This window comes from Lontra canadensis, unplaced genomic scaffold, assembly GCF_010015895.1.
Source record: "Lontra canadensis isolate GAN:19392208 unplaced genomic scaffold, GSC_riverotter_1.0 scaffold81, whole genome shotgun sequence".
Classification (NCBI taxonomy): domain Eukaryota; kingdom Metazoa; phylum Chordata; class Mammalia; order Carnivora; family Mustelidae; genus Lontra; species Lontra canadensis.
Genome location: NW_022631075.1, coordinates 9,122,043 through 9,132,970, shown reverse-complemented (window position 1 = coordinate 9,132,970; position 10,928 = coordinate 9,122,043). Strand labels below are relative to the sequence as shown.

General features: G+C 42.2%; 1 protein-coding gene across 5 annotated transcripts in view; it reads right to left on the bottom strand.

Annotated features, from left to right (window-relative positions):
• Positions 1 to 242: 242 nt before the first annotated feature.
• Positions 243 to 10,928, bottom strand: part of OCRL (OCRL inositol polyphosphate-5-phosphatase) — a 50,664-nt gene continuing 39,978 nt past the window's right edge. For 4 of the 5 annotated variants that reach the window (XM_032882355.1, XM_032882359.1, XM_032882357.1 and 1 more), the window contains exons 19-24: positions 7,161 to 7,184; positions 4,275 to 4,391; positions 3,291 to 3,375; positions 2,538 to 2,665; positions 700 to 811; positions 243 to 519 (exon numbers count right to left, since the gene is read on the bottom strand). In XM_032882355.1, coding sequence (XP_032738246.1) covers positions 398 to 519; positions 700 to 811; positions 2,538 to 2,665; positions 3,291 to 3,375; positions 4,275 to 4,391; positions 7,161 to 7,184 — 588 coding nt within the window. In that variant the 3' untranslated portion in view covers positions 243 to 397. The remainder of the gene's footprint in view (positions 520 to 699; positions 812 to 2,537; positions 2,666 to 3,290; positions 3,376 to 4,274; positions 4,392 to 7,160; positions 7,185 to 10,928) is intronic. The other variant, XM_032882358.1, reaches the window with a different exon arrangement.

Genomic DNA, 10,928 nt, shown 5'->3' with positions numbered 1-10,928 from the left:
GCTTGTAGACCTAGAACAGGAACATCTCAGAATCTAGGCCTAGGGCGCTAAGGACAATCATGATAGCTGGGCAGGAGGGCAACAAACACATCCCCAGGTAAAGGAGTGTAAATACAGATCTCTTTGCCTTATAAAGAGAGAACACAAAAACACCAAAATATGGTACCTTTGGCTTGGCAATATAAGTCTAAAAGTATTTTGCTGTGTAGGATATGGTAAGGGAGCGATTAGGCAACTCTCTTCCTCTTGCACTAGAAACAACCTTTTCATGCCAACAGGCTCAAAATTCTGCAACAGACCCTTCCTGTGGCATGACTTTTCAAATCATTCTGAAATACTTGGTGCCCAAGATCTTCCACCTCTAGAATCTCAGAGAGTACTAAGAGGAAAAGGCTTATTAGTCTTCATCGCTTTCAAGAAATACCAGAAGGAACTGGATAGCACGTTGACGGTCACTTGGAGTCTGTCTTGCCATAAGGTTGGGTGGAGGCCTCAGGAGAAGACTAGTGAAGAGAGTGGCTAGAGGGTGAGAGAAAGGAAAGGGGAAAAATCTTTGTTAGACACAACCTAAGCAAAGCCTCAGGGATGGGAACTGGGGGACCAGGGGATGAGGGCAGTGGGCCATGTGCCTGGATGTGAAAGCTTTCCCAACCAGCCCACCCTCCTGCTCATGTTGCTATTCTCATGAAGTACCCTTACCTATCATGTTTTCGCTGACGTTGTTGTATTTAGAGAATTTTAAGAGTTCTCGAAGGAATGCCATCAAGTAATGGAAAACATTTCTATGGCATCTTGGAAGCTGGGAAATCACCTGTTTTTAAAAAGAGGGGGGAAGACAGTGGGGAGAACAAGTGAAAGAAAGGAGTAAGAAGAGCTTATAGCTGCCACAGTAGTTTATAATCCAACCCATACAGGATCCCATTCATTTGTCACAACTCTCTTTTATTTCCTCATGACTACCAGAGTACCTGCCAAATGAAAACTTCCAAGTCAGAATGGTCATACTGTTTGGTCTCTGTACACTCAATGACCAGGCCACAGTCACATGTGTGTTGTGGTCATCACACATTCACACATATACACCACCTCACAAGCAGGTTAGTATTAATCTGGTCTTTTCCATCTCCTCAGACAAGTAGCCACGGCATCTGCCAAGCTCAATGGTTTTCTCTGTAATGTCATTTAGCATGGATGGGAGCTCCTCTCAATATTCACCAGTCTGATTGAATGGTATTCTCAGCCACTGTGCATCAAAATTATTTCAAGATTGAGGGGCGCCTGGATGGCTCAATGGGTTAACCCTCTGCCTTCGGCTCAGGTCATGATTTCAGGGTCCTGGAATCAAGCCCCGCATTGGACTCTCTGCTCAGCGGGGAGCCTGCTTCCCCCCTCTCTCTCTGCCTGCCTCTCTGCCTGTTGCTATCTCTCTCTCTCTCTAATAAATAAATAAAAATCTTTAAAAAGGGGGATGCCCGGGTGGCTCAGTGGGTTAAAGCCTCTGTGTTCGGCTCGGGCCATAATCCCAGGGTCCTGGGATGGAGCGCTGTGTCGGGCTCTATGCTCAGTGGGGAGCCTGCTTCCTCCTCTCTCTTTCTCTCTGCCTGCCTCTCTGCCTACTTGTGGTCTCTGTCTGTCAACTAAATAAATAAAATCTTTTAAAAAAATCTTTAAAAAATTATTTCAAGACTGAAAACAAACACCAAGAAGGGGCACCTGGCTGGCTCAGTCAGTGGAGCATGCGACTCTTGATCTTGGGGTTGTGGGTTCGAGCCCCACACTGGATGTAGACATTACTTTAAAAAATCTTAAAGAAAATATTTTATTCATGTATTTGTCAGAGAGAGAGAGAGAGGAACACAAGCAGGGAGAGCAGCAGGCAGAGGGAGAAGCAGGCTCCCTGCTGAACAGGGAGACTGATACAGGACTTGATCCCAGGACCCTGGGATCATGACTGGGCTGAAGGCAGGCACTTAACCAACTGAGCCTTTTAGGTGTCCCTAAAAACAGAATCTTAAAAGAAAAAAAAAACACCAAGGGGGCTCCGGGGTAGCTCAGTTGGTTACGTGTCTGCCTTCAGCTCAGGTCATGATCTCAGGGTCTTGGGATCAAGCCCCGTGGCAGGCTTACCACTCAGCAGGGAGTCTGCTTCTCTCTCTCCCTCTGCCCCGCCCCCTCGCTTGTGCCCTCTCAAATAAATGAATAAAATCTTAAAAAAAACCAAAACACCATGAAGACAAAAAGGAGAAAGGCTCACCAATGTCACAGATCCTTCCTGGTAATGTCAGCCAGAATTCCACATATGATCAGCTTCACCAATTCAATGCCAGAGTAGAGGTATCTGCCCTACTCAATAAGCCAACTAGAAAAGTGTGGCAAATATAACGGGAAATAACACAACCTAAAATTTAAGAGTTCCAACTCTCAATGTTGGTGTCCTACCATGAGTGACAGATTCAAACCCATCCTACCATATCTAAAAATTGATTTCTCTATGGGGGCCCTCGCCCCAAATATATCCTCAGAGCAGCAAAACTCACCTGTCGGCAGTTCTGGGGATCCTGAGCAGAGTCAAGGCATCGCTGATAAAGCTCATAACAGATGACAGGCTCTGGCAGGGCTTCCAGGAAAATGAGCAGGGCTTCAGCCACAGAGTGATTACTGCCAGCTGGATTAACTTAAGTCAAGGGAAAGGGGCTCCAGGAAAAAGTCCACACAGAGACCCGATTTGCTTTCTTCCTCCAGCTCCCTCAGGGACATTTCCTTCCTATTATTCAGGGCACACTGATCCTAATTGGGATTTGATATTTTATCGGTCCAGGTATGCTGCAGGTGATTTGTTACAGAATTGACCAAAGACTCTTGGGAGGTTTGGCTCCACTCGAGTCAGGGGAATATGGCGTGCAGAATGACATTTACACTGGATCAGTCCTTGAAACTAGTCGCCAATGTTTCCCATCCTCTTCCATGTCCTAGTGACAACAATGTGGTGGCAGGAGTGATCAAGGGCCTGAAGCAGAACAGCACCAGTGCTGTGGGTCCTGTGTTCCACGTTTATTAAAAGTCATTGTTACCTACCCCTTGATCCCTTTCAGTAAGAGTCTAAGACAAGAGAGAAGTCAAAAGTTCCTGAAAGGAACTGAAAAACAACCGCAGAGTCAACGATTACCTTATAGTAAAAGGCAGTTTCAAAGAAAGTAAAGATGGAAACACAAAACTCAAATGCAGGTGGGAAGGAGAGTTTGGTCAAAAATTCTTCATCCTGTTCCCTAAGCCTTTGTCCAAAAGGATACGGATTGTCTCGGGAATGCTAGTATCCAGACAATCAATGATCTGCTGTAACTCCTCCTGCATTCCAGGGGTTTGGAACAGGTCCTCCTACAGAGAGGTCACAATGAATGGAACGAGGCAAGATAATCAGCCCTAAGTTTCTGAAGACACCCAGGGATCAAGAGAGTGGCAGGATGCAGATGGAGGGGCAACATGCGCACTCATGATTAGGAACAGAGGTGTGATAATGGCATCTTTTCCACTTATCATCTACATAATCCACATGAAATTTTGTTTCAAACCAGAAAATGATCTTCAAAGGTTTTAGCCTGTACTTGAGATGGAAGAGGACTAGATGCCTAGAGTGGGAGATGAGGTGTCCCCACTTCTAGCTTCCTGACAAGTAGAAGGCAGAGTCCAAAGAGCTGAACCACATTCAGATACTGATACTAGGGAATGCTAGGGCAGGGGTAAATGGCATGCCCATACCAAGCCTTGCCTTTGAGTTCTATTACTCTTCGGTAAGTAAGAAAACATTTTCCTTCAATTTAGTCCCAAGAAATTTCTCTATCTGGGGGGTTGGGTTGGAGGTAGCTAGCATTTTAGATAGGATTAAGAAAAGAAAACCAAATTAAAGAAATGGGCTTGAAGTTTGCTTTGGACTTTAAAATCTGCAATGCCTACGTGAGACCGGAAGCAGGCCTTACAGACTGAGGTACATAGTGGTCCAGGGGAAAGTCTGTGTAGCCAGTAGACAGGCGTGCTTGGTTTGGGCCTGGCTCCACCATTACACTTATGCTGTGGTCTTAGTTGAATCAGTTAGTTTGCAGGCTTCAAGTCTCATATCTGTAAATAAGGATACTTCCATCTGCCCAGATGACCCAATAGCGCTGCTCTGTGAATGTAGCTTGGAAAAGTTACAAGCCCTATTCTGACATGAGGTATTATCATTTCCTACCAGATTCACACACCTTCCAAAGTTGCAGGGCAGGCCCACAGTCACTTACCTGGTGACAGGCATATTTGAATAAGTGATCTACCAGAAGCCAGATCTCCTTGGGGACCTGAAGGGGTCTCTCGCTGGCACCTTCATCCAAGGGAACCATCTGCAGAAGGGATTTCTCCTAATAGATGAAAAAGGAGATTCAAAGAGGTCTCAGTAAAAACTTGTGTAACTTATCTCCTTCATATTTTGCTTATGTAGGTACAATGTGATCTTCATAAGATATTTCATTTTTTTTCTTCCTGGGGACACCCCTGGTCAGAAAGGCACTTGATACAGGTTCCCACAGTTAAAGGATTTCCTTCCTCTTCTAGATGCTTAACAGTGAAGCATTCCACTTGGGTTTATTATGTTCATCACGTGAGCGCTGGGTGCACTGTGTACTGTAAACCCTCTCAGGGGTGACACGAAGAATGAGAGCTGCAGCAGTACCCGCACAGCGGAGTGCACAGGCTGCCCGAGACCTAGGGACCGTTCCAGCACGGCAGCTTATACAGTCCTCGGAGAGGGCAAGTTTTTGTTGACTTTTAACCTACGATTCTCTCAGGTCTTACCACAAATATTACAGTTTTCATTGCTGATTTAAATGAGGCTCTCTGGTCCTCAGAAATTAAAGACAATTCTCCACATTACACCTACATTCATGAATATTTCAGGCTCAATGGAAGGTCTAATCTTAAGGCACTAAAACTCATAACCCTTAAGATCCAAAAATAGTAAACCAAATAAAGCACACCAAGAGCCAGAAATACTGTGAACAATTCAGGGTCTGAGTCCAGAAGTTATTCTTTTTATTAAAAACTCAGCAGAGATTTCTCAGGTCTGTGACCTTTTTTACGTATCCTTCTAATTTCTTAGATTCTCCTGAAGAAATCTAAGCGAAAAACCCAAAAGTGACAATTAAATCTGAACTTGTAAATAGCTGGGGAAATAAACTCAATTATCTTATGTTTATATAGTCAAATAGAAATTACATTAAAAAGTGTCTGCAACAGATTAAAAGTCATATGAAAGCAGCCTTCAGAAAAATCCTAGTGGAGAAAATGGTGACCATTTTTTGGGATCTTCTCCCCCTTTCTCCAACTCTGGCATAAGTTTATATATTGTGTACTTTCAAGTTTAGGAAACTCTGTATATTCTATCCTCAACCCCCAACCATGTTGCCTTATGGAAAAAAAAAGAAGTGTTTCACTACTTCCAGAGACTGTGTATACTAGAGCAGAGCTAAGGGCTCTGCTTAACATTATGTTCTTCAATAAGCACTGGTGACCTTTTAAAGCTGCTGTACCTTTCTAAGAGAATGAGGAAGAGAAAAGAGCATGACAGTCCGCTGCTGTTTAAAATCTAATTTCTTCACATTCATTTTGCTTCCTTTCTTTTTTCCCCTGGGATTCTATCACTTGATATTCATGTTCCATGTAGCTGCCAGAATTTCTACCAGTGGCTCATCCACTAACTTCTTTCCGGTTGCTAGTATTAAATCCAGGCAGACACATGGTGTCTGAACCAAAGCACTGTCCCTAATGCACTCTGCTCATTTTCTGAACCAAATGCAACACATGTACAGATTTAGCAGATGCCTCCAAACTTACCATATATAAGTTATTCAGCACTGATTCATGTACTTTTTAAAAAATTCGACATCCAACTGACGCTTTTCTTGTACTAAGGCATTAAGGCAATACAAGGCAATTTCATCTCACTGTCTGAGATGAAAAGACATTATGGCCTGCTATTAACAAGGAAGAGCTGGAAAGCAGAACCGCCTCAATCCTTAGCAGTTTAAAAGGTTAATAAAATGTCAGTAGGTTATATACATCATTCACTATGCATCTTCAAACTCATGTGTGATAATACGAAATGTCATATTTGTGTCTCTAAAGTCTAGAGAAAGATCATGCACAAGAAATAATACTTTCTCAAAAGTCCACAAATTATCCTGAATTCTAATTTTCAAAGGGAAATCAGGCACACTTTGTTTTCTTTCAGTGAGACACACGTGGTGCCTGATAAGCCCACAGTTTGAAACCATAGTGCTAAAAACTAAGGCAGAAAACAGTACACCATCCCCATTATCAAAATGCATTAAACTCCACCAAATGGGGATATCACATTAGATACTATGTGACAGTGCTTTAAGAATGTTTTTCAAGCCCACGTTTCTCTACTCGATAGGCATGTATGGAGCCAGACACCCTCCAGCCTGAACATGGGAGGTGGCCCAGCACTGCAAGATTGCTTTACTAGCTTCCTTCACTAGGTATTCAGGAGACCTGGGTTCCAGTCCCCTCTGCTCCACACCCCTGATGTCAGGAACAGTAGAACTTCAGTGAGTGTTTCAACCTTCCTGGGCCTTGGTTGTCTTGTCTATTAGAATGGAGAAAACACCTTACCCATCTGAAGGCAGAGCGCTAGACCAGATGATCCCTTATGAGCTCGTGCAGCTTGAGGATTCTGTGCTGTTTCTTAACCATATATCTATGTATTCTTTTAGTAATTAACCATTATTGTCACTAACTCCAAACCATTCTTAATGCAACAGAAATCCAATTCTGGTTTTACTATCATTGGAAATGGAGGACAGCTAAGCAGTGCCCTCCTCCACCTCATGAACTTTCAGATATATCAAGACAGCTCTTCAGTTACTTCTCATTTTAAACATACAAATCTAGAATTTGAGTCCTATTACTTTTATGTACTCAATGGTTACCAGTGCAACAAAAATCTTTTCTATGCTTCAGACACACTTAAAGACAGCTGGTAGAACTTTGGTGGATTCTCATGGAGCCAGAGGACTCTGATATGGGAAAGACTAGGGGCAAATTCTAGGGACAACAGTTAACTGTTAATCAAGCACAGGAAACACATAACCACCAATGGATTGCATTACCTTTTCTAGGAAGCTGTCTTCTTCCTGAGAGCAGAGCAGGAAAAGAAAGTCATTGACAGACAGAAAATTATCTGAATTAATTTACAGAATTAGAAACAGATCAGTATTACCAGAACTCACTAGCTTACTAGATACATACACTTTAAACAGCTTTAAATTTTTCAAATAAATCATTATTGTTGAAAATGGAACATGTTCTCATATGTAAAAGTTCTCTATTATACATATTAAATTTTCATGCAGTTTACTGAGATTATCACTCAAGAAACATACATGTGCAGTCCTAGACTTTTGTGTCCCTTGGCAGCTGCCAGCTGACCTGGCCAAATGCCCAGTGGTGGCTCCTTTCCACATGCTGCTTGGAGCCAGGCCCTGCTGCTACACAGTGCAGCTTCTTACCTCATCCTAATGCTACCCGAAGGATGAATGGGAGTCCAACAGTGGCCATTCAGAGGGAGACAATCGGCTTCTCTCCTCTCTACTGCCATTCCTCTCACCTTAGTTGGTCCCCTAAGCAGTATTCCACACTCTTTCCCTAGCCCCATACCTACTCCCCTCTTCAAAGGACCCGAGAATCCCCAAATATGGAGGCCCATCAGAATTGTAAATTCATTTCATTTCAGACTTTGTGGACCAGAAGACCCATCATTAACCCCTATCATGTTTTCTTATAATGTATAAGACGAAAAAGAAGCAAAGGAAAGGGAAGGCACCTTTTTAATGGTCTCTGTCTTTTGTGCTCTTATTACAATCCAGTAACGAGCACTACAACAATAACTACTGCCACCATTTAGTGGGCACTGCCTAACGTGCTCATGTACAGTGTCATTTAGTCTGCACAGTGTGCAAAGTAGGTATTATTCCCATTTTATAGATGAGTAGTAGGCTGAGGCTCTGAGAGGTTAAATTATTGCCCAAGGTCATACTACTAGGTATTAAGTGGCAGTATCAGGATTAGAACTCAGGTCCAATGGACTCTATAATCATTGCCACCATGGTCTCCTACACAACTCAAAAAGTACAATTTGGCTGCTTCCTAGGCAGAGAGGCAGGGGAAAGCTATGAAAAAGACAGTGAGAAACAAAGCACCATGGTTAGCAGAGAGAGCAGTGGCACTGGTGGTAGACAGTCCTGGGTTCAAATCTTTATTCTGCCCCCAATTAATTTTGTACAGACATTAGGCAAGTTACTCAACTTTGTAAAGCCTCAGTTTCCTCATCTCCAAAACAGAGAGAATAATATGTCCTTTGTAGGGTCAAGGAGGCAGCCTAAAATCCAGGTATGGTAAGGCAGTGGTAGTGCAGTGTATAAGCACTTCCCAGCCTCTGCCAATTGGAATCCTCCCAATTCTGCCATAGGCCACCGAGAACCTGAGTATAAAACACATTTCTCAGGTCTGACAGTAAAAGAAGAAGTCCTGATCTTACTATGAAAGATGTGCAGGAGGCTGGAGGCGGGAGAGTATGTGTTCCCTGTTCCAAATAGCAATGTTAAGTGCATTTCCCCCAAATGACTATTACAGATATGGTGGGTAGATATTTTAGTATTATTAGATACATTATGAATTAAACAGGCTCTTGTAGGTTTACCTATACTTCTAAATACCACATATGAGATAAAAATAATCAGAGTAATATTGCTTCATAAAATATATGATATTTATAGTATTCTAATTACAATATTTTTTAATTTAAAAGTTAAATTCTGAGTGCCAAATAGCCAATTTAACACAATTTTGGAGAACAACCTTTTTAAAAAATTTAGGACTATTTATTAAGAAATTGTAAAACCTGCCTAACAGACTTCTCTATTTTTCCTCCCATGAATACATGCCACATGACATGTTGAGTAAAACTAGGCAGTTTTCATATACTAACCTGTTAAATCAGGCCCTCAGAGAGGTTTTCTCCAAGCAGTGACCATCTACTAGTACAATGCATGTCTTTGGGGAGTGGTGGTGGGGGCGGGGGAGGATGAAAAATGAGGCTATACAGAAGAAAACGATATAGTCTCTGACTTGGGTTTGCAATTGAGTTGGGGTAAGAAGTCCCAGAATTTATAGCCTGATATTGTTATAATTCACAAATATGGGTTCTCAATAAACGGTTAATAGGAAAAACAAACAAAACAGGGGTTCAAAGCAAGGAGATAGCTTTCAGATGGGGCGATCAGGGGACTTGTTACAATGGAGATGGGACATAACTAGCCCTTAAAAGATTCATAGGATTTTAAAGAGTGCAGGTGGGGTTGGGACACTGCAAGTGGAAGAGGCAAAGATAAACACAGGTTCAGAGAAGGTAAATCCCAAGGTGAAAGTAGGGAAAAGTCGGTCATCTGTTCTGCAGGAAGCATGGGGGGATGCTGAGAAAAGTAGTGGGAAATAAATATGAAAAGCAATGTTGAAGTCAGACTTTGGGGGAACTTGAATGACAGGTAAAGCAATATGGATTATATTTAGCAGGCATAAGCAAGCTGCTGACTACCTTTAAGGAAGTCATAGGCCCCAAAGCTGTATTACAGGAAGATCAGTCTGACAGCCCTGAATAGGAAAAATGAAAGGGTAGTGATAGGGGCAAAGGGAATTGGTTTTGTTGTTATTTTTTAAAAGACCGAGTGAGAGAGAACACACAAGCAGGGGGAGCAGCAGGCAGAGGGAGAAGCAGGCTCCTGCTGAGCAGGGAGCCCAATGCAGGACTAGATCCCAGGACCCTGGCATCAAGATCTGAGCTGAAGGCAGCCACTCAACCAACAGAGCCACCTGGACGTCCCAAGGCCAAGGGAATTCTTAAAAGGCTATCAAGGTAGGTCAAAAAGAAGTAAACACTTTAACAATGGGAAAATAATATATTTTTTAAATGAATGGATTAAAGAGAAAATTCTGAAAGAAGAATCAAAAGGACTTTGATTAGATAATGGTGGAAAAGCAGCACATTTACACTGAGAGTTTACTTCTCTGGCTATAGGCATATAGTAGATGTAAATAACATTTATCTTAACACTAGGATTGATTCTGAAAATAGAAACACCACTTAGCCTCCACTCATAAACAGCACACTCCTAAGGTAGTCCTAAGGTTGCTGATAATCACTTGGTTCAACTGACCTGCCCACTCTCTGCAAAAGGCTGTGTGTTGCTCACATTTAAAAAAGGAACCTAATTCAGGATTCCCCAGTGGGGCAACCATGGCATGTTACAAATGCAGTGCAAATCATTATTCACTCCAACATTCACCCATAGAGGAATTTTGCCAGTAGTAAATGCAGTTAAAATAATGTAAAAGAGTCACTTAGAGGCAGATTCAAATTTAAAAATAAAAAGCAGAAAAGTGAATGGATATCAAAGTTCTAGAAAGGATCAGTTCCTATAAACTATAAAGAGAAGAAACACAAACCATATACCTAACAGGATAAGAAATGAGTGGTTGGATCAGTAAGATGAAATAAACACCTAGTGAAAAGATCACTAGGGACAAATTAATTACCAAGCTATTATTGTTGTTATTTCAAACTTTGATACAGTTCTCCAAATAAACATGTCCCCAAGCAAATACAGTCTGTCCACCCATCCTTCAACCTTTCTTGTCTCTCTGTCTACCAGCAACACCTTTAACCAGATCTGCTAAGTTCAAACCTGGTCTCTCCATTAGTGCAATCTATAAGCAACACCAGACGATTCCTCAAAATATGTCAACTTACAACCTCATACTACTCATAAAAGGCTTCTGATAGTTGTAGATGCCCTGTGGCTCCAGCACAAACTCATCTGTTG